This window comes from Myotis daubentonii, chromosome 9, assembly GCF_963259705.1.
Source record: "Myotis daubentonii chromosome 9, mMyoDau2.1, whole genome shotgun sequence".
Classification (NCBI taxonomy): Eukaryota; Metazoa; Chordata; class Mammalia; order Chiroptera; family Vespertilionidae; genus Myotis; species Myotis daubentonii.
The window spans coordinates 13,220,954-13,248,809 of record NC_081848.1 but is presented as its reverse complement, the minus strand read 5'-3'; the positions used below and the strand labels follow the sequence as shown (position 1 = coordinate 13,248,809).

General features: G+C 38.1%; 1 protein-coding gene across 2 annotated transcripts in view; it reads left to right on the top strand.

Annotated features, from left to right (window-relative positions):
• Window positions 1–27,856, top strand: part of GUCY1A2 (guanylate cyclase 1 soluble subunit alpha 2) — a 286,323-nt gene that overhangs the window by 158,817 nt on the left and 99,650 nt on the right. For both annotated transcript variants that reach the window (XR_009454357.1, XM_059707959.1), the window contains exon 5: window positions 19,842–20,327. Coding sequence is in view for 1 of the 2 variants with exons in the window: in XM_059707959.1 (XP_059563942.1) it covers window positions 19,842–20,327 (486 nt within the window). In the remaining variant the exon portion in view is untranslated. The remainder of the gene's footprint in view (window positions 1–19,841; window positions 20,328–27,856) is intronic.

Sequence of the window (27,856 nt, the reverse complement as noted above, 5' to 3'; positions counted from 1 at the left end):
GGGACTTAATACTAAAAGTGTAGTTTAGTACCAGAAGCATCAGCTGGTTAGAGATGCAGAATCTCAGAAACTAGTTAGAAATGGAGAATTACAAGCCTCTGTGGGATCTACTGAGTCAGAATCTGCATCCTTGTAAATCCCCCACTGATGTGTTTCCCAGAAAAGTTTGAGAAGCCTTGCTCTAGAGCAGTGGTTCCCAACCTTCCTAATGCCTCGACCCTTTAATACAGTTCCTCATGTTGTGGTGACCCCCAACCATAAAATTATTTTCATTGCTACTTCATAACTGTAATTTTGCTACTATTATGAATCGTAATGTAAATATCTGATATGCAGGGTGTATTTTCATTGTTACAAATTGAGCATAATTAAAGCATAGTGATTAATCACAAAAACAATATGTAATTATATATGTGTTTTCCGATGGTCTTAGGCGACCCCTGTGAAAGGGTCGTTCAACCCCCAAAGGGGTTGCGACCCACAGGTTGAGAACCGCTGGCCTAGAGCGAGAAGAGATCATTCATATATAACAAACTGAAAAGATTATTATTGCCAAAGCAGAAAGCAAAGGAGGCATGGTGTTTTGTCTTTATCTTTAAAGCCATGTGAATAATGAAATATTTTTTTAAAAAATAATGACTTACTTGATTAAATGGAAAATTATGAGTATAAAATATTGGACTCCCTATTATTATCACTTTAAAGATTTAATTTATTGTCTACTTCTGAAGTTTTTCTGAGAAATAATCACAGAAAGGCATTTTTATCAGACTTTTCCCAGTTTTAAGTTTTTCCTCTAATATAAGAGCTCAATTGATCTGAATTTTCTGTCATGTTTTGCTGTACATCAACATAATGACATCTTTTTAAAGAAAATCCATGTCTTTATTAGTAATATTATAAAGATAAACCATGTTTAATTGATAGTTGCCAAAGGTAGGATGAAAAATATATCAGAATAATGTTGACAACTAGGTAGTAAATTTCATACCTACCTGTGCGTGCGCGAGTGTGTACGTGTGCATGTGTGACTGTGTGTGTGAGTGTTTGTGTGTGTGTATGATGTTTATTGCTGAAAATTCTTCAATCTCTTTATGAGTAATAGCATTTACCTTCAGTGTCCTTCATGTACTATCTCAGCCTATTGATACCTCTTTAACAATGCAGTCATCTTGCCTACTGGAACAGGTAACTCATGAACAATATGTATTTCTCTGAACACTAGCCAAGTGAAAAGGACATACAGAATCCCTCTTGAGCTAGAATCATCTATACAGACACTATTATTTCATAAGATCTAGTTATTGTATAAATCCATTGTAAGAACTTTGTCAGAAGTGTTTGGGAGCCTGCCAGTCACGTTCTCTACAGCACTATTTGTCCAAGTGTATTCTTTTACCCCTACAATAGTCCTGAAGGATACTGACACAAAAAGATGAATGCTACCATCAACAACACTTTATTTCTTCCAGTACCAGTATTGATATTATTGGTGTAGATGAGAGGTTATACATGATTTCTCAGACATGTGAATCTATTCATGGATGGACACGATTGAAGGAATGATTTCCTAACCATCGTACAAAGTCCCGTTTTCAGGCAGTATGGATTCTGTGGCTCATTTTAAATGATTTTAAAGCAAATGTTCTTCAAATCATGAAGAGGACCAGGAAATTTGTATATAATAGGCTCTGATATTACCAGATGTGGAAGTTTCCTGATGCACAGTCTTTAATAGATTGGGTCCTAAATAGTCTCTAGTTGCTTAAAAAGATGGAATCTTGATGGTCCATTAGTTATTAGTTAAAAATAGATACAAATATATAATTATGAATGTATATACATAATATATAGAGATTGCAAGTGGTTGATGCCTCTCAAATTGTTCCTGAAATTTTACTTGTTTCTGAGGTGCTTTCCATTTCATCTGTTCATTCATGCATTTATTAATTCCACAAGTATTTATTGAGATCCTACTGTATGTAAGGTCCTATGCTAAGGCCTCTATTTTTCTCTTTTAGTTTAAATAGTATTTTAAAATTTTTCAGTTACAGTTGATGTACAACATTATATTAGTTTCAAGTGTACAATACAGTGATTAGACATTTTTATAACTTACTAAGTGATCACCCTAGTAAATCTAGTACCCATCTGACACCATATATAATTATTACACTACTAGAGGCCCAGTGCATGAAATTTGTGCACGGAGGGTTCCCTCAGCCCAGCCTGCACCCTCTCCAATCTGGGACCCCACGGGGGATTTCCAACTGCCAGTTTAGACCTAATCCCGGGGATCGGGCCTAAACCAGCAGTCGAACATCCCCTCTCACAATCCAGGACCACTGGCTCCCAACTGCTCGCCTGCCTGCCTGCCTGCCTGATCACCCCTAACTGCCCCCCTGCCAGCTTGATCACCCCTAACCGCCTCTGCCTGCTGGCTGGATCGCCTCTCACTGCCCCCCTGACAGCCTGGTTGCCCCCAACTGCCCCTCTGCTGGCTTGGCCACCCCCAACTGCCCTCCCTGCCGGCCTGGTCACCCCTCACTGCCCCCCCCCCATGCTGGCCTGGTCACCCCCAACTGCCCCCCCCGCTGGCTTGGTTACCCTAACCGCCCCCCCCTGCTGGCCTGGTCACCCCTCACTCTCCCCCCTGCCAGCTTGGTTGCCGCCAACTGCCTCCCTGCTGGCCTGGTCACCCCACGCAGCCTGCTGTTCAGTCGTTTGGTCGTCCCTCACTAACCCCCCTGCCGGCCTTGTTGCCCCAAGTAGCCTACTGTTCGGTTGTTCTTGTGAGGGCATCGTGACCAGTTTGCATATTACCCTTTTATTACTATAGATTATTGACTATAGTCCCTATATTCCCAGTTTACATCACTATGACTATCCTGTAACTACCAATTTGTACTTCTTAATCTCTTCACCCTTTTCACCCATCCCCCAATTCCTTCCCCTCTGGCAACTGTAAAAATGTTCTCTGTATCTATGAATCTGTTCCTGTTCTGCTTGTTTGTTTGTATTAGCATACAATATGTGCTCAGAGTAGAGTGGTGTGTTTTTGGCAGGGACATAAAGTGTGGAATAAGACTGGATCTTGAGGTGGCTTGGAATGGAGAATTGGCTGCATGTTCTACCAAAGGAAAATGACTGGAACTGTTATTCAACAGAAATAATCATGACACTCTTCTCAGGAAGAAATCAGTGATGCTCTGGGGTTATTACTTTATTTACTATTTATTTTATAATAAGTGAAGAATTGCAATCTAATAGTGACTGGAAATTTACATGTCCTAACTTTTTCCTATGCTGTTTTCATTCATAATAATTTACCCATTTTAAAGCTCTATGTGGTTTATAAGCTTCTTTTAATAACAGCATTGTTTCTTTTTTTTAAAGACAGTCTCTTTTATTTTATTTTATTTTTTAATATATTTTTTATTGATTGAGATATTACATATGTGTCCTTATCCCCACGTTACTCCCTATCCCCCCGCTCATGCCCTCACCCCCCTGTTGTCTGTGTCCATTGGTTAGGCCTATATGCTTGCATGTAAGTCCTTTGGTTGATCTCTCCCCCTTTCCCCCACCCTCCCCCCTACCTTCCCTCCAAGGCCCGACAGTCCAATCAACAGCATTGTTTCTTAATCTCATCCAGTTAAAAAGCCATCTGGAATGCTTATCAAAAAGTAGCATATTACAATTGTTATTACTATTTTATGTAATATGAAATAGATAATATTTGTTCATATTTATCTATATTTTTTCTCTGTTCATTTTTTATTCTAGACTATCCTTTGGGGTTCATTTTCCTTCTTTTTTTCAATAATTCATTTTTAAAGTTGTTTTGTGTTAGTTTATTGATAGTAAACCCTCTTGGTTTCTGTTTACCTCGTAATTTTTTCAAAATATAGCTTTCCAGAGAGCACCATTCTAGAATGACAGTTATTACTTCTCAGCCCATCGAAAACACCATTTTATTGTCTCTGGCTTCTATTATGACTGTCTGTTGTCAATGTATCTTTGTACGTGATCTTTCTGTCTACTCTTATGATCTTGTCAAAGCTGGGTATTCTGCAGATTCACTACAAATATCTAGGTCTGGATTTCCTTTTATTTCTATTTCTTGATAGAAATTGTGCTTGATAGTGGGGATTCATATTTTCTGTTAGTTCAGGAATATTCATAATCATTAGTGCTTGAAATATTACTTATTTTTCATTTTTTATTGGATTTATTTGAGTGACATTGGTTAACAAAAGTATACAGGTTTCAGGTGTCCACTTATACAATACCTCATCTGTACACTATATTATGTGTTCATTACCCCAGTAGATATTACTTTTCCTCCATTTTTTACATTCTCTCCTTCAGATCCTCTGTTTAGACTTAGGTTAGATTTTCACATTCTTTCTATTATATTACTTGACCTCTCTGACATATTTTTCACTTTTTTTTTTTTTATCTCTCTGTGTGACATTTTACAACGTTTTTAGACCTACTGGTATTTTCTAGTTCTAGCTCACCATTTTTTCTTTGGTGACATCTAATACTCTGTTCAAACCATCTCCTCCTTCATTTTGTTTAAATTTTAACCATTACATTTATAATTTAAAAAACTTCTATTTTTCCTCTTTCTTAAACCTCCTGAGTCAGTTTTGATTATATCTCATTGTATACATGGTTGTGGTGCCACCTTTCATTTCTGTAAACATCCCATCCGTATTTTGTATATCAAATCTGAAACTCAAATATCTGATGTCCTTCGTGGTCTAAATCTATTTTTTTTATTATTTCTTTTGATTCTCACTCCTGGTGGCTAGTTTTCCTGTAAATTTTGTGATTTTTATCTTATATTCAACATTATGTTATTTGGAGGAAATCTTGGAGCCTAAATTAAATGTGCATTCCATAGGACAGAATGATCATGTGTTTCTGTGGGGATCCTGGCAGTATTGCAGACCTGGGACTGCTTTCCCCTTTCCAGATTCTCAGGTATAATGCAAGCATCCCAGGTCCAGCTCCCTCTCCTTACTGCTAACGTAAGGTTAAGTCTCCAGTCCTCAGTGCTGATATTGGCATTTACCCTCAAGTGACACCATCTTAAGTTTGCACATACAGCTCACATCAAACATTTTAGCTCACTATATTTGCTTTTATTTTTGCTTAGACCCCGAATACTTTTCTCACCTATTTCCAACCCAGCAATGCTATAAAATTATGTTTTATGTAGGATATGCATTTTTACTTTCTTTTGAAGTGGTTCTTTTAGAGTCTCTAAATTGGCCTACTATTAGAAGCTGAATATAGATCAGTGATGGCGAACCTATGAAAGTTTGGCAGAGGTGACACGTGAACTCATTTTTTGGTTGATTTTTCTTTGTTAAATGGCATTTAAATATATAAAATAAGTATCAAAAGTATAAATCTTTGTTTTACTATGGTTGCAAATATCAAAAAATTTCTATATGTGACACAGCACCAGAGTTAAGTTAGGGTTTTTCAAAATGCTGACATACCAAGCTCAAAAGGTTCGCCATCACTGATATAGATACCTGTTTATAGCACAATGGCAATCTGGGAATTATCAAAATAATTTCATCAGTATAGGTCACTATAGATAATAAGACAAATCAGAATATTTTAGGACAACAAAAATAAATTGGTATTTGATTTGTCCATATTAGTTATCTGTACTGATAACTTGCTACTTCATGCTTTTTTTCTTTACCAGCTTTTAATTTTTTATTTATTTAATATATTCTTATTGATTTCAGAGAGGAAAGGAAAGTGAATGAGAGATAGAAACATCAATGATCTACTTTGTACTGTTTGGATACAACCTAAACTATTGTATTATAAAATATATGAAATATTCCTGTTTTACAAAAGAAGTAACTGGGCCACTAGAAGATTACTACCTTCTAGCTTTTCTTAAAATTTCTATTTTCTTATTCTAATATGTTTAGTATGTTCAAAGGAAAAGGGAGAGTTGGTTCATTAAGAAATCAAAGAACTAAAGTAAGATGAAAGATGTCATTGGTCAATTCTTTCTTTAGTTAATACTATTTATATACTTATGCATGAATACCTTCATATAGATTTACTTAATCATCCAATTAATATTTATAGAGTGCTATATGGACTGTACTATTTCACATGGTAGAAAACACAGCAAGAAACAAATAGAAATCTCTTCACTTATGGATCTTGTGTCCTAATATCAAGATAGACATAAACAAGGAAAAGTAGTAAAATTGTATGGTAGTTCTAGGGATAAAAATAAAGCTTAGAAGAGGAATAAAGTATGATGGGGGTACAATATTAATGGGTAGATAGAGTTACTGCTTCTGAGCACTTTATTAATGAACCTTGGAATCAGAGCGAATGTCACAGGTAAAACTGCCATAATCAGGGGAACATATTATGGGTTGAATGGTGTCATCCAAAAAGGTGGTATTATTGGAGTCCCAGTATTTTAGAATGTGACCTTATTTGGAAATAGTGTCTTTACAGAAGTAATTTAGTTAAAATGAGGCTATTAGGGTCCTTAATCCAACATCACCGGTGTCCTTATTTAAAAAAAAAAAAAAGGAAAATTTCGACATAGAAACAGACTTGCACTCAGGGAGAACCCCATATGCGGATTGGCTTGTGCTGCAGAAGCCGAGGAGCACCCAGAAGCCTGCAGAGGCATTGAGAGGGAGCATGGTCGCACCAACACCTTCATCTCGGACTTCTGGCTTCCAGAACTATGACACAATAAAGTTCTGTTGTTCAAGTCACTCAGTTTGTGGTACTTTGTTATGGTAGCCCTAACAAACTAATACAGCCATAATTTATTGTAATTAAATCTTAAAAATATTCAGAACAATAGTAGATGGATGATGAGCTAAAGGGTTCTAATACTACTTACAACCCCCTGTAAGCCAGGCAGTTTTTGGTTAATAGATATATATTTACTATATACCAGTAAGTATTCTAAATACATTGTAAATATTAACAAATATGTATCTAGATAGCAATCATACTATGTAGGTTCATTTGTTATCTCATTTTAAAGATGTGGAGTCCAAGTTTGGTCTCACCATCTACTTCTACTTCCCAAGAGAAGGAAAACAGTCAAACAAACATTAAATGACAGTGCTGAGATTCTTGGGTTTCATATAGGAGGTTTCCCATAACATGTGTGTACATACACAATTTTTAAAAGTCCCTTTGTTGGTGATAGTGAAAAAAGGACATGCCCATGTTCCAGTCCCACCTCCATGTTTCCTCAGCCATACACCTTGGCCACCTCAATTAAGCTTTATTAGTCTCCATTCTTACACTTGCTCATTCTAACTGGGTTATTGTAAAATTAAATCAGGAAATAGATATAAACATAAACATAAAAAGGAGTAAAGTTTTTAATCCATAGTTTGCCCTGAGGATTTTAAATTTTAGAGGGAATATTTCTTCAATATCCCCCAAATAACGTATTAATTTATACACAGTTTGTGAACATTTAGATCTAAAAAGGCATTTAAATTATTTGCACTACACTGAGTGGCTAGATTATTATGACCACCTGACGTTTGTAGGCAAATTAGCTATAATTTCGCGCTGAAGTTGCTAGAGGGCCAGACCATTATAAATAGGGAAGCAGGTTGTTCACCACGACAGTAGAAGTGATTTTTTTCTGAAGATATGGGTAAACAACACGATTTAACAGCCTTTGAACGTGGGATATATATATATATATATATATATATATATATATATATATATATATATATGTATATATATATATTTGAGATGTTTGGGCACCATCCTACTGAAATGAAAAAGACACATGCAATCTAGTTTCAAGGAGATAAAAAATTGATATTAAGTTATAATTCATGATGATTTATGTTGGATAAGCATAAAACTAACCATGTATCAGTAAATCAAGGGAAACTTTGGATTCAGACTTATAGATTGAACTGTGTATCAGTCTCAGGCCTCTTCCTTTCATTCACCGATGACATATAATTTTAAAATGGGAATGATAATAATTAGAATGACAGTGAATTCAGTCAGATTGGATGGGAAAGAATTGTGATGAATTTTTTTCACTGGGGTCCTAGCATGGAGGAGGTGTTGGTCTAGACCAGCGGTTCTCAACCTGTGGGTCGCGACCCCTTTGGCAGTCAAACGACCCTTTCACAGGAGTCGCCTAAGACCATCCTGCATATCAGATATTTACATTATGATTCATAACAGTAGCAACATGACAGTTATGAAGTAGCAACGAAAATAATTTTATGGTTGGGTCACAACATGAGGAACTGTATTTAAAGGGCCAGAAGGTTGAGAACCACTGGTCTAGATCATTTCTCAAGTGTGTGATGGAGACAGGGGATAATGATCTTTAACCAAGACCTGGTGTGTTCAGTGAAGGTAAGTAATGCTAGTTGGTGTAACAAACAGTCTTTAAATCTCAGTTCCTTAACACAGTAAAGATTTGTTCCTTGCTCACATCACAGGTCTGAGGGAGGTTAGATGTCGTTTCTGAGCAGCCCTGGTGCAAAAGAGACTTCAGACAGTAGACTATTTCTGATGTCCCCATATTTGACATGTGACCTCCATGGTTGCAGAGCAGAGAGTGAAAGGACTGGAGAATTACATGGCCTAAGCTCACATTTCAATGGTCAGAACTCAGTCACATGTCCTTGACCTGACTTGACCCTGGTTAATCCTCTTTTGCTCTCTGCAGTAATCGGACTGGACCTCCTTCAGTGCCCTAAATGTGCTATGCTCTCTTTTCTCTCTGGGCCTTTGAGTTTTCCTTCACTCATCTGGGAACACTTCCCTTGCCATATCCCAATAACTCCGGTTCTTTTCACTCTCCTGGGCAGCCTCCAAGGCATGCTCTTTTAGTTGAATGATATTACCTTTACCTCGACAATGAATTCTTACACATTGTTTATGTTGATGGGAATGTTTACAAAGACAAATTTTGATGGTGTGTGCCAAAGCAAAATCAACTTTCATCGTGATATTTTAATTATTGTAGCATTTTGTATGGTTTATGAAACTTAAAAAATTGATGGGACATAACTCATTTAAGTAAAAGTTTATTTATAAGTTCTTTCCAGTTTTTCACTGTTTCTGAAAATGCTACAGTGAATTAAGGAATGTATTTTAACCTATATTTCATGCCTATTCAACATAGTTTCATGAAATGTATTATAATCATAATTTCTTCAACATAACTATATTATTATCACTTCCCATTTGTAGTATCTCCCTAGCACCAGCTAAATCATTGTTATCATTGTCATAATCTATATGTAAAAGGCTAATATGCTAAGTGTCCCTCCGCCCATCTGATTGGTTGCTATGATGTGCACTGGCCATCTGGGAGCAGATGCTCAACGCAGGAGCTGCCGTGATGCACACTCACCATTTACAGAGAAACAGCACCATGGACCTGGCGCCCACAAAGCAATATTCGGCTTCCCCCAAGTGGGACACAGGCCCTGCCACCACCCTGGAGCAACAGCCCACCAAATTGCAGCCAATGCTGCCAAGACCCCATGGCGCAAAATGTGGCCCACAGCCCAGCCTGGCCCGGAAACGGTCGCTGTGGGCGCCAGATAATGATGTCACATAGTAACGCCAACTTCTTCTCCCTAGTGACTAGCCTCCTTGAAGTTTCTTCAGCCCAGGAACATGACTTGCTTTATAGCCAGGTGAAAACATTTACACTTTAACCAAATGTCTGTGAAGTGTTTTCCTGTGCCTCATCTCATTTGATCCTCACAGAAGTCCTGGAGTAGGAAGATAGGAGATTCAGTGGAATCCTGTTTTCATTAGCTGGAAAACAGAGATTTAGAAAGCTTAGAAACTTGACCCAACTGAAAAGAAGTAAGAAATGGTGGACCTTGAAAATGACTTCAGGTTTTCTCACTGCACAGAATATAATCAAACCCTGCTGCAGTTAAATATTTTACCCTTTGTTCTCCCTGCGTGATCTACAATAATAATCTGCTTCATGTTGATATTTACTGCTGTGTTGCTGGCAATTACCTGAAAGAGAAGTTGGGGTGCTTCACTGGGATGGAAAAAGTTTAGCTACATCAGAAAACAGGTCTAATTAAGCAAGTTTATTCTATGTATATAAAAGGCTAAGTTGACTAGTGCATGCGCAATACATATAAAGCTCTCTCTGGCACCAATCGCACCCGTGTGTTTCGATCTGTCATTGTCGATCGTGAATTTGGTTGACACTTCTATTATAGAGAAAGGGTGAATAGCAATATTAAAATATTCTAATTGATTTCCATTCAATGTGCATGAGTTTGTGCACCAGGCCACTAGTGTTGAATAACAGCAATAATCGATTATTGAGAGTATTCATATGTGGACACTAGCCTAGGCTTTTTGTATGTCTTATCTCATTTAAACTTTATCCTAGTGCTATTCTGTTAGAACTATCAGTGTCCCAACCTTACAGATGAGGCTGCTAAGGCCCTGAGAGGCCATGTGATCTGCCTCTGGTTACTCAGCCAGCGAAGGGGTGGAACTAGACTTTAAACTGAGGTCATTTTAGTTCCTAAGCTCTCACTAATTTAACGCCCCACACCAAGTATGGAGAGAATACTGGATCAGGCAGCTCAGGCTTCAGTCAGGCCTCTGAACTGTGTGATCTCTGGCAACTGGTCTTAGCTTCCCCAATGACAGTGTCCTTGATTGTATGTTCCTTATGACATCAGGAAGACAAAATGCAACAATGCAACACTGGCAACGCTCTGAAAAATTCTACGTGCTGAGCAAATACAAGGGGTAATTAAGAGATATTGGATCTCACACAGGTTTTATTTGTCAAACAGACCTTTGGCAAACATTAAGGATACTCACAGAAACTCAAAGCTCTGAATTGGATAACAAAATAAACATAATTCCTCTCAATAAAATGCAGTAGTGTGCCAATGGTTCACCTTTAATGAATATATTTATAGGCTATTTGATCAACTTGTTCATGTCCTACCTCCGAGCCATCATTGAACTTCACCTTCTACTCTTTATTTTATTCAAACCTCATTTTCTGACAATGAACCTTCTACAGTGGGGCTGTGTATGTCCAGAGATCTGGCTCAGGTCCTTGCCCTTTTACCAACTTGCCCTATGACAAGTTGTTTTCCCAATGCCTCATTTTCTTCATTTACATTTATGAGATGAGTGGATTGGACAAAATGATGTTGGAGACAGTAGTTCCCAAGTCTAGCCAATTCTCAGAATCACATGTAGGTCTTATTTAAAAACCAGTTTATGAGCTCAGCAACAGGAGGTTCTGATGTTGGAGACAGTAGTTCCCAAGTCTAGCCAATTCTCAGAATCACATGTAGGTCTTATTTAAAAACCAGTTTATGAGCTCAGCAACAGGAGGTTCTGATTTCAGAGATTTGAGGTAGGTTCAGAATCCACAGTAAGGTTATCCAACAGTTATTGAAAGCTAATTTTTGCCAGATATTATGGTCAACATGGTATACAGGCCTGTTTATACTTAAATCGTTAAAACTGTTTGAGGTGAATACTAATACCATTTCCATTATAATATATTCCAAGTTTTTAACTCCTGCTCATTCCTTATAGTCTCCTGTTGCTTGTTTGTCTTTATGACTGATAAGTACAGGGGTAAGGAAAAGTATGTTTACAGTTGTTCATATGGAAAATAGTCCAATGATTAATAAATGATAGTACAAGAATGAATTCTGTTTTCCGTGCTCACAAGTCTAAACCTACCATTGCTCACACAGTATGTAGCTGCTCTAGATTCTAAACCTGATAATTCCAATGTCTACAGATTTTAGAAATCTAAATCTTGTGTTCATTGTTTCTTTGTTTTGATTAAGAAACAAAGAAATATGATTGCTTGATCTTAATCATATTGAGGGCCTTGAGGAATGAAGATGGAAAAGTTTTATTTTTTTTATTCTTTAGAATATTTTTTGTTGTTGTTGATTCCAGAGAGGAAGGGAGAGGAAATGAGAGATAGAAACATCAATGCTGAGAGAGAATCATTGATCGGCTGCCTCCTGCACGCCCCACATGGGGATCAAGACTGAAACCTGGGCATGTGCCCTGACTGGGAATTGAACCATGACCTCCTGGTTCATAGGTTAACACTCAACAACTGAGCCATGCTGGCCAGGCTGAAGTTGGGAAAGTTTTAGATGCCAGTGACCAAGGCCCACTCCAGCCTTATTTGAGTGGGGAGTGTCAGCTCAAGACTCTCTGATGAGACTCCTTACCCATATACATGTCCCATGTCTCAGAATCCTGAAAGCAATGTTCTCTCCACATGGCTCTCAAGGCAGCCTGACTTCTCTCTGCCCTGCCAGGGCTCCAGACTAAGGGTGACTTTGGTTTATTTGTTTGCTTTGATTTGGTTATTCCTTTTTCTAGGGTGTGCATGTGGAGGTATCCTTGGAAACCTTCCCTACCTTTTTAAGAGATAACCAGTGTCTCAAAAGTTTTTGTTTTTTTTTCTTAAATCAGAATCTATTTGTTATGCAGCAGCAGGGTCCATCAGCTCTTCATAACTTATACATTTAAAAAATAATATGTATATATTAGAATTTAATATTCTGTTAGAATATAATATTCATGAGGGCAGAGACCATGACTGTCTTAAACTCAACTCTATCTTTTGTACTGAGTAAAGTTCCTACACATAATATTTTCTCAAACTTTCTGTGTGACATTGTTAACAACAAAAACACATCTGTGTGACTCAAATTTTCCTCCATTTCTTACCCATAATCAAATGAAAAAGAATATCTAGACTAAATGATGGATTGTATATTGGAGTCAGAATTTTACTTGAGAGCTATGCTGTCCAATACATTAGCCAGAAGCTATATGTGGTTATATTCATTTTAATTTAAATTAATGAAAATAAAATTTAAAATTTAGTCCTTCAGTCACACTAATGATATCTTCATCACCACAGGAAAAAAGTTTATTGAATGACAATCCTATGTATGATAATTCAATCCTGTACCTAAAAACTAGGTGTTTTAGCTCTCTGAATTTCTTTAGTAGTGGTACGTGCGCTGGACTAAGCAACTACCTTATTTCATTAGAAAATTTTCATTTCTTCTGCACTCCAATATCCTTAACTCTATTTATCCAACAGCCTGCATCCCCTCTATAGCAATAGGCTTTGCGAACTGGGGTTTAAGCACAAACTCTAGTTATTTCTTTTAAATATTTAATGCAATTCAGTCAAAATGAAAAAAAACCCCACTAGTTTTATTATTAAGCAATATATTAAGTAGCCACCCCCAATTTTCTGCCCTATCCCTGATTCACAAGCATGAAATGACTTATGGGAGAACAAATATTTCAACATAAGTGCACATACACACAGCACACACATGTATAAATAGCACATAATTAGATAATTGAAGGTAGTTTTTGTCTCTAAGACCTTATCAGAACATTATCGCGTTCAATTGGCTGGTGCAGAGAGCCCAATGCTTTTCACTCATCCAAATACTAGTAACTCTCTGTTACTATGAGGGACTTCATTCAGCCTGATATCACCATGTGTTAGTGCTTTGTTTAGAATTATTTTTGTAATATTACCTTGAAGAGAAGATACAGTGTCCTGTCTTTGCAGAATATTTTAGTGATAGTTCCAGAAATTTATTATACCTTTTGAAGTGAAGTTTTGTAAACTAGATATATAGGAATATAACCACACTTCCTGTGGATGTGTGAGCGACAGTGTGGTGACAAAGGCGAACTGCTGTGTTAAAGAAGGATGACTTTCAGTGCTATTCTTGAGTGTGTGTGACTTACTGATTGTGTGACTGCGATGAAAAATAAAGTCACGTTCACCCTTTGGAAAAAAGGCAGCCTGTGTATGCAAGGTATTACAATTGCATATCAATTTAATATTTCGTGTGTAGTGTGAAATTTAATGCTTGATAAATAACAAAGAAATGAATAAGGAATCTAAAAACGAAACATAAGCATTTCATTTGGTCCCCTTTGCACAATAGAATGCCAAAACATTTGCTGATACACTTCTTTCAGCTCTAAAGCGTAGCGCCATTTCTTTTAAAATGTTACCTGAATCCTGCTGTGATTTAGAAAGAAAAGTGGCATCAATCTAATCATGGAACATAAAATTGACTTGGTTATGTAGTTTACTGGCTTATCTGTCAAAACAGAATTCAAATGTATTTTAGGATTAATTTCTGAGGTTTAAAGAATAGCAAGGAAACTGTTCTTATTGTAACTAGCTAGTTATTAACATTATAAAGGAAAGAAAGCAAAGGGAAGTCGGACACTAAGCATGGTCACCTGGGAAACTTCACCAGGAAGCTACAGCTTCTCAGGGCATTCCCCCTCCAAGGGGATTAATACCCTCCCCTTCCCCATCAGTGCTGGGCTGTGGGGGTGAAGGGGGAGGTAGGCACATGCTCAGTAGAAGTCAGGGTGGTGCGGGGGAGGTGCTTCCTGTCAGTCTAGCCTGGGAAACAATGGATTGGCTAAGGGTGGACCCCATCAGAAGCATGAAAAAATCTTGAAAAGTTAATGGGTTAGTTTGAAGAAGCTCCTGGTTAAAATCCCCAGAAAGAGTTCCTCTCTCTTGTTCTCTGTTGCTCTCTCTTGCTTAGAAACCCGCACCTGCTCCTGTGTCCTGCATTCTCTCTCCATAGCCACATGGCCCTAACAGCATGGCCCATGGCAGGATGTTGGGCTGGACTGGACTTTAATGTGAAGCAGAAGCTACGGGCAGGGGCCTTAATTCTGGTCTTGTTGAAGACAAGATTGGATGTCTTTTATGGTGGGATGGACAGAAATGGGACCTTGGAGAGGAACCCCCTTAATTTTACACCATCAATAAAGCTTTCCATGAAATCCCATCCTCCCATGGGGGCCCCGGGAAATTCATTTCCTTGTGGCACCCCAAGAACTCCACTTCTACCGATAACAAAACTAACTACAAACACAGGGCAAATAAAGCAGGCGCGGAAAGATAAAAACCTCTGAAGTGTTATGTTTTGGAGTTTTTAGCTGATGTTAGCCATAAACAATGTGAATTTTAATGTATTTTATCCCGACAAAGTCAATGTGGCAATCCGTAGAATAAATGGTAGTACAATTAGCCTCAGATGTTAATGTCCCTCCAGCTACATATGCACTTTACTATTGAATTTACTTTTCAATTCAGTAAAAAAGCAGCAGATCTGTTTAAATTCCTGTACATTTAAAGTGCTTAGCATAGTACTGGCAGGTTGTATATCCTAAGCAAATGTTTATAAAACAGATGAATAAATGAATGAATGAATGCTTTAATTTCCTTTTAAATTATATTTAGTGTATTTGGGTGAAGCATTTTTGCATTGCCTTTTTAAATAAGAATATTTAATGAAGGATTTTTGCTGGAGACAGTAAAAATATTTTTGCAGATTAAAAAAACTGTGGCTATTATAAATGTAGATATTAGGTTGAAATTGTAAAATATTAATAGCCCTCTGGGAGAATATTGGTTTTATTTTAAAATACCTTATTTTTTTTGGATAATTATAAGAATAAAAACAAATAATTGCATGATAAAAATAAATAAGCAAACGAGGAAAATAAACCTTCCTATTGAGCAATTTTTCCACTCAGCATAATTCCCTACAAGTACAGGTAAAATTGTGCCTATATCAATAGAATATTTCTTCCTATTGCTAAGTAGTTCTCTACATTTGGCTTAACCATTCACCCTTTAAACCTCATCTTGATTGTTTCTTATTTTTACTATTATGAATATGTCCTATGGTTATTGATTTCTAGTTTTATTCCATGTAGTCAGAGAACATATTCTGCATGGTTTTTTAAATTTGTTTTGATGTTTGTTTTTTAATGTGGCCCAGGATATGGTATACTAAGATAAAAGAACCATTTTTTTCATAGTCTCTCAAAAAAATGCATATTCTGCTACTTTAGGGTGGATCATCTTATATAGGTCAATTAGATCCTATTTGTTTATTTTATTGTTCCAATCTGTATTAGTTTCCTGTGGCTGCTGTTAAAATTAACACAACGTTTGTAATGTAAAATAAGAAGGAATGCATTCTTTCACACTTCTGTAGGTTAATATCTGAAATCAAAGTGTGGATAGGGCCTTGGTCTCTCTGGAGAATTTGGGGAAGAATCCTTTCCTTGGCTTTCTAGCTTCTGGTGACTACTGGCATGCCATTGTTACATCAAGCCAACCAATCAATGTCTCTGTCTTTACATCCTCTACTCGTGTGTGTTTTCTCTCTGCTTCTTTTTTATAAGTACATTTATGGTGAGGATCAGATGGTGTTATAATTTTTGTTTCAATCACCACATATGATTTAGACACCTCATGAAGAGGACAATCTATTATGTTTACCTGTATTTTTAGTATTTCTGTTCTTTTTTCCTTCCTGATGTTCTAAGTTTCTTTTCCTTATTTTCTGTTTAAAGATCTTTCTTCAGCATTCTTCTGTCCTCCACAGTTTCAGATGAGAAATCTACTGTTATTCAAAGGAGTGCTCCCTATTCTACATAATAAAAGGCTAATATGTAAATCGACTGATTGGTGGAATGACTGGTCGCTATGACGTGCACTGACCACCAGGGGGAAGATGCTCAATGCAGGAGCTGCCCCCTGGTGGTCATTGCGCTCCCACAGGGGGAGCATTGCTCAGCCAGAAGCTGGGCTCATAGCTGGTGAGCACAGCGGTGGCGATGGCAGGAGCCTCTCTCACCTCCATGGCAGCACTAAGGACCCCTTGGGGGATGTCTGCCTGCCAGACTGTGAGAGGGCGCAGGCCAGGTTGAGGGACCCCCGCACCCCCCAGTGCATGAATGTCGTGCACTGGGCCTCTAGTAAGTAATATGCCATTTCTTTCTGGCTGCCTTGAAAATACTTTCTTTGAATTTAGATTTTAGAAGTTTAATTATTTTGTGGCCTGAAGTGAATTTCTTTGAGTTTACCCTATTTGAGGTTCATATAGCTTGTTGAATCTATGTGTTTATATCTTTCATAAAATTTGAGCCATTTGCAACCATTATTTCTTCAAATGCTTTTTCAACCCTACTCTTACTTCTCTCCTTCTGAGACTTCTATGATATAAATGGTATTTCTTTTTGTTATTGCTCTGCACTTTATTGTCTGTCCATTCAGACTGAGTAAATTGTATTGAACGATCCTCAAATTCACTGTGTCATCTCTATTTTTGAGACTACCCAATAAGTTTTCTATTGTAGTTGTATTTTTCAGTTTTATAAGTTCAATTTGGTTCTTTTGATATCTCCTATTCCTTTCTGATTTTCTCATTTTTCACTATTTTCAAAAGAATTTGTAATTGCTTGTCAAAACGTTTTATGATAGCTTCTTTAAAATTCTTGACACATAATTTCAATATTAGATTCATTTCAGTATTGGCATCAATTGATTGCCTTTTCTTGTTGAAGATATGATTTTCCTGAGTCTTATTTTGGTGTTTTATTTTCTATTATATCCTGGACAGTTTGGCTATTATGTTAGAAGACACTAGATCCTATTTAAATTTTTTATTTTAACAGACAACCACACTGTTTAGGTTTGGCACACAGGTCCTGTCCTACATTTGTAGGCTGTAGTTGCAATGACAGTGTAATTTTCAAACATATATGGTACTATTTTCATCTGCTTGGCTTATTTCATGCTTCTTGGGCTCCCACTGGTCCTTGTTAATGCTGCTTCATGGGGCAGATCAAGCTCCCTGAGATAACACTTATTTATTACATATAGAAAATGCCATCTAATATTATTTATGCATATACTCATATACTAATTCCATACTGAATAACAAAAAAGCAGAAAGGACCATTTGTGATGGGAAATGTGGAAGCTGATACAGAGGGGAAAAAAAGTGAAGGAAAAGAAAAAGGAAGAACTAATGAGGAAAACCAGTGATGAGAGAGACTAAATGAAGCGAGAATGCTGAAAAAAAAGTGTAAGTCCAAAGAACAAAGGGGAGAAGGAAGGAGAAAGCAAAATGGAGAAGAAAAAAAAAGTGATTAGAAAAAAATATGAGGAAGGAAGGGGAAAAAGACCCCAATAGAAGTCTAAATCTTTGAACATCAGAGGTTTGCTTTTACCTTAATTTTAAGAAAATATTAATATACAAATTTTTACTATGAAGTTGTATATTATGTATATCTTTCTTATTATGCCTTTAATATTCCAACAATGGGAAATTATATGTAATCAATAGCACCTCTTCCCTCCAAGAGCAAATCAGGCATATGTAAAACAATCTGGAAATTTTTTCAGAACAATTATTTTCTTTGTATTCAAACCATAGTGTGCATGCAAGTCTTTTGAAAGTTTGCTTTTAATTGAAAGTGCCCTGTTTATACTATTCTCTGTGCTGTATAGATTTGGCTCCCTCCCCACCCCCATACTTTGATATCTTTGAAAATAGAACTTTATTTTATCTTTTTATGCTTATCCTCCAGAGGTGTACTAGTAAATAGAGAACAATAAATACTTCAATGAATAACTGAGAGTATTATGTATAAAATAATGAAACACCAAACACTAGAAGAAACTGCATAAGATAAAGTGAACATTTGATCCCATAGAAATTATAACATCAAGCAGGATTTCAACTTTATTTCCTTATGTAGATTAGATCTTGGTGATTGGTGCAGGGGGGACAAAGTAAATCATAGTTGCAGACTTTGGAATCCAGATCTCTATAGTTTTAACCCATATTTCTTCTTTGCCTCTTGTTTCATCAAGTAGCCTAAGTACTTTATGCTATGAAAAATAAAGACAAATAAATTTATTGAGTATATTCATGGTAGTGGAAAGTGATGTGCATGAAACTGATGTACAATCTTGGTTGGTCAACTCAGGCTGTTCTTTCCAGGTAACTGCAACCACCTTCCTGTCCAGGTGTTCTGAGATACCTTATTTTAACCCAAGCAACTTATGTAGATGGCTAGATTGTAAGTCCATATTCCTTTCCTATGTTGCTTATTACCTCTGAGTGGGCACCAAGCTAAGATGGCATAAGCCTGTGTTCATTAAGTTTTCCATTAAGCATCAACTCCGCAAATTCATCAAAAAGCACAGGAAGAAGGGATAGATTTAAATTACTAGATCTTCAGATACTTTATATTAAATGAATTTCTTTAGTGCTATCTTGGTTTAGGTTTATTTTTAGTTTATATTGAACATGCTGGTTGAATTAATATCTGACAGTTACTTTCCAATAATGTTAGCTTAGTTATATCTAGTTTAAATTTTTATTTTTACGACCAAGTGAATTGTCCATTAATATAGTTAGTGCAAAGACTGCTATATAGTCAAAGGACTGTAGCTGGTGGAAATGTGACTTATATAAGGCCAAACAATTATTTTGATTTATTTTAATCTCTTGGACTTATTCTCTGAGTGTTATTTTAATAACAATTAAGTGTAGTTATTTTGTTATTATTAAGAAGATTGAAAGTTTCTGAACTGGCTCATGAACCAGTTTCATTATGTACCTGGGTTTAATTTAATTTTGAATGACAATGTTTTCCTATTTATTTCTCCTTGATCTCAGACTTCATTTTATCATTGTCTTTAGAACGTGGCCAAGTAGAAAACAATAACAAATGTTTTGATTCAGCACCATAAATTTTACACTGGCTGTAAATATTAAATAAATTTGCTTGAATGAATGTAGAAAGTCATTATGGCTAATAAAGCATTTCTTGCTTTTCCTCTTCAGATAATAATTGCATTTTTGTGAATCTACTACGTGAAAAACACTGATTAAAATTCCATGTTAATTTTGCAGGTGATGGAAGTCAAAGGACAAATGATCCACGTCCCAGAATCAAATTCCATTTTATTTTTGGGCTCTCCATGTGTGGACAAGTTGGACGAACTCATGGGCCGGGGACTCCATCTCTCAGACATCCCCATCCATGATGCCACCCGAGATGTCATTTTGGTTGGCGAGCAGGCTAAGGCCCAAGATGGCTTGAAGAAGAGGATGGATAAATTAAAGGCAACTTTAGAAAGAACTCACCAGGCCCTGGAGGAAGAGAAGAAGAAAACAGTGGATCTTCTATACTCTATTTTTCCCGGTGATGTAGCCCAGCAACTGTGGCAAGGGCAGCAAGTGCAGGCCAGGAAGTTTGACGATGTCACCATGCTCTTCTCGGACATAGTTGGCTTCACGGCCGTCTGCGCACAGTGCACCCCCATGCAAGTGATCAGCATGCTGAACGAGCTCTACACCAGATTCGATCACCAGTGTGGATTTTTGGATATTTATAAGGTAAAGGGGTTTAATTGTTTATATATAAATTCTTTTTAATAAGAAATTGTGATCTTAATTAAATTGTAGAGACCTACTTTTCTTTTTGTGCTTAAACTTGATAATAAATGATTGATATCTCTGATTTAGACATCTGTGTACAGGATACAGGTATTTCTGCTTTATTAGTAAACTTCTATTATGAGTCAATTTGTAGTATTGATATACTGCAGATAACGGTGAATCACGGTATTGCTCAGTAAGGAAAAATTCTGTAGAGCTAATCCTTTATAGTCACTATTTAAAAAATTAAACTTGCTGAATACTAGACAACTTTTAACCACTTAATGTCTTTCTTGGAGAGTTGGATTCCAAAGTGAGAACTTTATGTTGACAGTTAAAAAGAAGCAATAAGCTATGCTAAAATATACATTGCATTATCAGTTAAATCATGGTTAATCAATATTTTGCATTGCATTGTCAATTAAGTGAGGTCCCTCTAATTCTGAAAGAACACATGTAAATATTTTAGCTATTGCCCAAATGACCAATGGTTTTTAGTGGAAGAGAAGAAAAATAGTGGAAGAGCTTTGAAAATGAGTACTAATCACCACTGGAGCGTCTGCTTTGATGAACTCCTTAATATCGTTACAATCATAGCAATATTTTGTGTGATTCAGCCCCCGATCTACCTAATATTATTTTGGTATAGGACAAAACAAAGCATGGCTTTATTATGTGAGACAGAAAGTACGTTTAGTATAAACAAAGAGCAGTGAACTGTCGGTTTTTATTTTCTTCTTTACTAATCCATTTAGACAGCTATTTCTTTTTATAGTAAGTTCTGCAAATAAGCATATTTGGAAAAAACCTATCTGTTTGCATTGCTTTCATTAAAGCATATCTCCTTCCGAGAAAGGTGTTCTCCGGCCATTATCCTATCCTATATAATAAAAGGGTAATATGCAAATTGTTCCCTAGATCGGGAATTCGAACGGAGTTCAACCAGGTGGTGGGGGCAGCTCTCCAACCACCAGGGACCTTCCCTGAAGCCGGCCCAGTCCCATGGGACCCGATTGGCGCAGGCCGGCCTGACCCCACCCGTGCATGAATTCATGCACTGGGCCTCTAGTGTATAATATATAGCCAATGCTATCTCTTTTAGTGAGTCTCTTTTGAGGGGTAAATATTCAGTGTGAAGTGTATATGAGGGATTTGTTTTGTTATACAAAATAAGAGTACTAATAAGTTATTTTTAACTTTCTTATAATTTATTGGTATACAGTTTATTGTAGCGGTAGCCAAATGTTTGATTCGACACCAGAGACTCTGCACCACTGTCTTGCTGTGTTAGCTTCCTCCAGCTGAAATCATCATATGTTATTTTGGTCCCAATTTCATACAACTAAATGAGAGTGATAAACAGGTAAATAGATTCTTCTTTGGAAAAACATGGGAATCCCTGATCTAAATATAAGCATCAGTTAGGTTTTGATCTTAGCATGGGATGTCTTCTGAGGGTAACAAATAATTTTCAAGTTTTAAGAATATTTTTAATTAGATTTTTTTAGACATCAAATATCTCTTCTTTGGAGATAAGCTAGAATACTTCCCAGAAAAAGAAAATCTATGAGAATATCCTGTATGAACCTCAGATTTTCCTATATGTTATTAAATCATGGATAGTTCCATATAGTGATAATTATCAGCAAGTGTTAATAATAACAAAGCATATTATGAGGACCATTTGAGGAGGAATGCAGATTAGAAATCGTGTATCTGACTTGCCTAATTTTAAATTTCTAGCCATCATAATCATTTGAAGTAATTTTCTAGGAAATTTAAACAGTGCTACTTCCATGAACTATATGCTAAAGTTTTAATTATTATTGGAAAAAAATCTCAAAGGCAATAGAATATTTTAAGGACCATAAATATACCAATTTTATAAAATGAAATGGAGTTTTGCTGGATTTAAAATTTGTGGAATTTTTGTAAAATAATCATACCACAGAGGAAAAGGACAATATAGCCCAGTTTTGTTTTATGTTAGAAAAGTAAAAGGAAAGTAGGTAAAGCTGAATGCCAAGAAAAAAGAGCCAGAGAGAGTGCCCCACAAGGGGCATTCAGAGTCTGCTGTGCACAGTGGCCCCAATTTCAAATTTGTGGCTGTGCCTTTCTTGATCATCTTATTTTTCATGTTTTCCATCACTAGGGAGATGATGCAGTGATGAATAATTCTAATAGAATTTGGCTAAATTAAGCTATAATAAAAAGTTTCTGCCCAAACCGGTTTGGCTCAGTGGATAGAGCGTCGGTCTGCAGACTGAAAGGTCCTAGGTTCGATTCCGGTCAAGGGCATGTACCTGGGTTGTGGGCACATCCCCAGTAGTGGATGTGCAGGAGGCAGCTGATCGATGTTTCTCTGTCATCGATGTTTCTGACTCTATCTCTCTCCCTTCCTCTCTGTAAAAAATCAATAAAATATATTACAAAAAAGTTAAAAAAAAAGTTTCTGCTAAAATAATCAAAACCTTCTATAAAGCAGGATATTTAAGAAGAAGCTATAGACTTTATTGAACATATTTCATTCCCAGTGTTGAGAAAATTAAAGTCTTTACAGTGCTTGGCTGCCAAGCTGTTACAGGTATATGAATAGTAAATAAGAGCTAGATAACCTGAAGGAAGCATGGATTATAATTTTGATCCTCTTATAATTAGAAAAATATTTAGTAAAAAGTCAGCATAAATAGTACAATATGTAATATTTTGCTTCTCAGATTTTATAGGGTATGAAGAATGAACAAGATAAAGAACTATTAACTCTTTTTAAATCAATGTCATATATCTATATATATAAAAGCCTAAGTGACCGTCTGATGGTTTGATCATTAGCCTGGTAGCTATGACACACAAATACTACCAGGGGGCATACGCTCTGACCAGTAGAGGAGGAAGCCTGATTCCTCACGGAATTGGCCATGGGTTAGGTTGCTGCTGGGGCACTGTCGGCCCTGAATCTGCTTCACCTGCACCCCAGACCCAGACAGGAGGGAGCTCCATTCTCAGGTTTGTCACCCAAGAACCACCCTCTTGTAATCCAGGACCCTTCGGGGGATGTTGGGAGCCAGTTTTGGCCTGATCCTCACAGGCCAGGCCGAGGGACCCCACTGGTGCACAAATCCATGCACTGGGCCTCTAGTACTATAATAATTGTATTGGGAATTGAAGCAACATAAATGTGGATTTTGTCTGAATTTACATATTCGCCTCTGGAGAGCCCTTTAGTTAGAAATAAGGGGGAGGAAAGGAGTAGGATGAGTCCTTTTTCATTTTCCTATCATTCCATTCAGCCAAGGCTATGATATCCCAGGACTACCTTCAATACACTCCTTAGAGTTCTCATCTTTCCACTTTTACCCACTGTTTTTACTTTTCTCTAGTTCTATTACCTATGAAGCCTCGATTCCAAATCAGACTAATATGTGGCGTTGTTACATTATCTTCATTTTCAGACAGAGAAACTAAGTTCTAGAAGGTTACATACTCCAATTAATACAGCTGATGAGTGCTCGCCAGTATTACTCAGTGGTTAGAGTGTTGACCTATGCATCGAAGGGTTGCAGGTTGGATTCTGGTCAGGGTGTGTGCAGGAGATAACTAATCAATGTGTCTCTCTCACTTCGATGTTCTTTTTTTCTTTCTCTCTCTTCCTCTCCTTCCCTTCCACTCTCTCTCTAAAAAGTAAAATAAATGGGAAAAATATACTTGGTGAGGAGATATATATATATTAGAGGCCCAGTGCACAAATATTTGTACACTCCGGGGGGGAGGGGGCAATCCCTCAGCCAGGACTGTGCCCTCTCACAGTCTGGGACCTCTTGGGGGATGACCACCTGCTGGCTTAGGCCTGCTCCCTGGGGGGATTGAGCCTAAGCTGGCAATCAGACATCCCTCTGACAGCCCAGCAGCCCTCGGGGGATGTCCACTTGCCAGCAGGGAGCAGACCTAAGCTGCAGTTGGACATCCTTAGCGCTGCTGAAGAGGCAGGAGAAGCTCCCACCACCACCGCTGTACTGGCAGCCATCAGCCTGGCTTGTGGCTGAGCAGAGCTCCCCCATGTGGGAGCTCACTGACCACCAGAAGGCAGCTCCTGCATTGAGCATCTGCCCCCTGGTGGTCAGTGTGTGTCATAGTGACCAGTCATTCCCAGTCTTTCTGCTGTTAGGGTCAGTTTGCATATTACCCTTTTACTATATAGGGTAGAGACCTGGTGCACAGGTGGGGGCCAGCTGGTTTGCCCTGAAGGGTGTCCTGGATCAGGGTGAGGGTCCCCACTGGGCTGCCTGGCCAGTCTGAGTGAGGAACTGAGGGCCATTTTCAGGCTGGCTGGCTACTGAAGCTCCCAGCCTCTTCTTTTTTTCTTTTTTGTTTTTTATTCTGGGATTTATTTACCTTCTATAATTGAAACTTTGTTGTCGTCACTGGAGCTAAGAGCCGGGCACGTGCTCACTCCAGCTCTGTGGCCACGGCCTGCTGAAAGCAGGTATCTGGGTTTTGTTTAGCTTCTATAATTGAAACTTTGTTGCTTTCGGAGCTCAGAACCAGGCCGCGGCAGGCGGGGAACCATGGCTTCCTCCATCACTGGAGCAAGCAAGCCTCCTGCTAGCTTCAGCTGCGTGGCTGCCAGCTGCCATCTTGGTTGGGTTAATTTGCATATCTCACTGATTAGCCAACGGGAGGCGTAGCGAATGTATGGTCAATTACCATGTTTGTCTATTATTAGATAGGATATATATATATATTAGAGGCCCAGTGCACGAAATTCATGCATGGAGTGGGGGGTCCCCTCAGTCCAGCCTGCACCCTCTCCAATCCGGGACCCCTCGGGGGATTGGGCCTAAACCGGCATTCAGACTTTCCTCTCACAATCCTGGACTGCTGGCTTCTAATGGTTCACCTGCTTGCCTGCCTTCCTGGTTGCCCCTAACTGCACCCCCCTGCCAGCCTTGTCGCCCCTTACTGCCTCTGCGTGCCAGCCTGATCTCCCATAACTGCCCCCCTGCTGTCTTGGTCGCTCTTAACTGCTCCCCTTGCTGGCCTGGTCACCTCTTACTGCCCCCCCTGCCAGTCTGGTTGCCCCCACTTCCCCTCCCCTCTGCTGGCCTAGTCGCCCCTCACTGCCCCCCTGCCAACCTAATCGCCCCCAACTGCCCCCCCCCCTGCCGGCCTGGTCACCCCTCACGGCCCCCCCTCCCTCCAGCCTGGTCACCCCACGCAGAGTCCTGTTTAGTTGTTTGGTCATCCTTCACTAACCCCCCTGCCGGCCTGGTCACCCCACGCAGCCTGCTTGTTCAGTCGTTTGGTTGTCCCTCACTAACCCCCCTGCTAGCCTGGTCATAGGCAGCCATCTTGTGAGGCCATGAGGGTTAATTTGCATATTACCTCTGTATTATATAGGATATGTTTTTGATCAGAATTTGAACTGAGGCTTGTCTTATTCTAGCCTACAATATTTCCACAAGTCTAGGCTGTGGTCTAGACAAAGATGAAATACTAAAAGCAAAAAATAGAACCTGTTTCAGGACTAAGTTACATGATCAATAACTACAGTTATATTGTCAAGTGATAAGAAAAGCTCTAAGAACACCTTAACCAAAGCCACTCCCTCCCTTTCCAGTAGCAAGTAGTTCAGAGTTTCGAGAAGCTGTATCTTAAAAGTTGGACATTCTCCCATCTGCCATCCCCCCTGTGTGTCAGAAACCAGTGAGCATCTTCTCCCTATTTCTCCTCACAGAGAAATAGCATATCAAGAATTAAGTATAACTCCTTGGCTACTTTGTGGGGGGAAAAAAGTCTGTACATTCTAAAAATAAATACGGACTGCAGAAGTAAACAGGATAGATATCCATGATAGAAAGGTTTATGTAGAAGGTGATCAGTATTCACTTTTCAGTGGGCATGTTCATATCCCAGGGAAGCGGAGAGCCAGGTGAGCCCTTGGATTTATATGTCTTGGTGCCGATCCCCACGGCTTTGCACCGATGCGCTAGCAGTTTGTAAATTAGAGACGGAGCTATGTCAGATATGAATCCCCCTCTTAAACCTCCTTGGTAAGGGCTGAAAGCAGACGTTTCTCACATCAAGTTACAAGGCTGCGGAACTCTCTGCCTCAGGAATTTTGATGTGTCTTGCCATTTGACAGTATGGAGCTCCTGCAGCAGCTGCTCCCTGCACCTTCATCCAGGCTTCAGAAAATACAGCAGAATCTCAGGGATATCGCTCCAGTGTGACCTGGATTTTGCAAGGGGGTGGCGGGAGGTGGCTGTGGGAATGAGGTGCTTTCTTTTCCCCTTATTTTGTTTTATGATAAAAAAAGCCTTTTAAGTACTGAGGTACTTAGGTTATTCTTGGCATTTTATAAATATGTATATAACATGTTACTCCATTTCTCAGCACTGAATGCCAGGTCCATTTAGTAAAGAATGAACATATTTTCTGCTTTTGAAATGAAAAGCTACTAAAGATTTATGTTAGTTCTTTTTAGTGGATTCCAGCAACATCAATGCCTTTTACTTTTGCTGCTCTTTCATTGGAAATGAAGTAACAGTATCTTCCTAGAAAATCTAGAAAAGAGGGATTTATGAAGTGAAAAAACACACACGCCATTCTATTCATTTATTCGCTCAATCAATAAGCATTTTTGAGTCACTCACTTAATAACAGGGCATGAGTCCCATAGAAGCCTATACAATGTTATGGAAATTAGTATGTATTTTTAGCACAATTTTAATGAGCAGAAAAGAACTAATTTATATGCTTTAGAAGGTAAGGTGAAAGTCACAGATAAGCATTCTGTTCTGATATCTTTTCTACTGGTGGGATTATATTGTTGAATTTTAAAATATCCTAAAAATTACCTGACAAAGGTTTTGCTTCATTTATCTGTTTGCCTTTGGCAAGCACTTAGGCTGGAGGTAAGGGTCAAACAAGGAGAAGGCTGGATCCTTTATCCTGTTGCTCTCAATCCGTTCAGCTAGAGCTGCTGAATCCCAGTGCTGGCTTCAGTACACTACCCGGAGTTTTCATCTTTCCACCTTTAACCACTTATTTAACCTCTCTGCTTCAGTTTTGCCATCTGTAAATAGACTAATTTTATCTACTGCATAGTTATAGTTTTTGAGCTTTTAAACGAAATTTATGTAAAATGCTTATTACGATATTATATCCATGGCAGTAAATGTAAATGTTAGTGATCATTCTTCAAATAGGTGTTTGTGGGTATGTATGGTGAGTGTGTTTCATATGCATATGCTTGTACGTGCATATGTTTGTGTGTACATAAAGATTGTGTAGCTGATGCTTATTACATAAAGATAAAATGCCTATTTGCTCAAGTTAATTCTTTCAGGTTATTAGAACTACATTGTCTGCCAGAGGAAGACTGAAGGAAGGGTAGATAGAGCGGTAACAGTAAGGGGAAAGACATAGATCTCTGAAATACAGGATTTGTATGATCTTTACTGGGTCCTTATGGACCTTATTTCTCC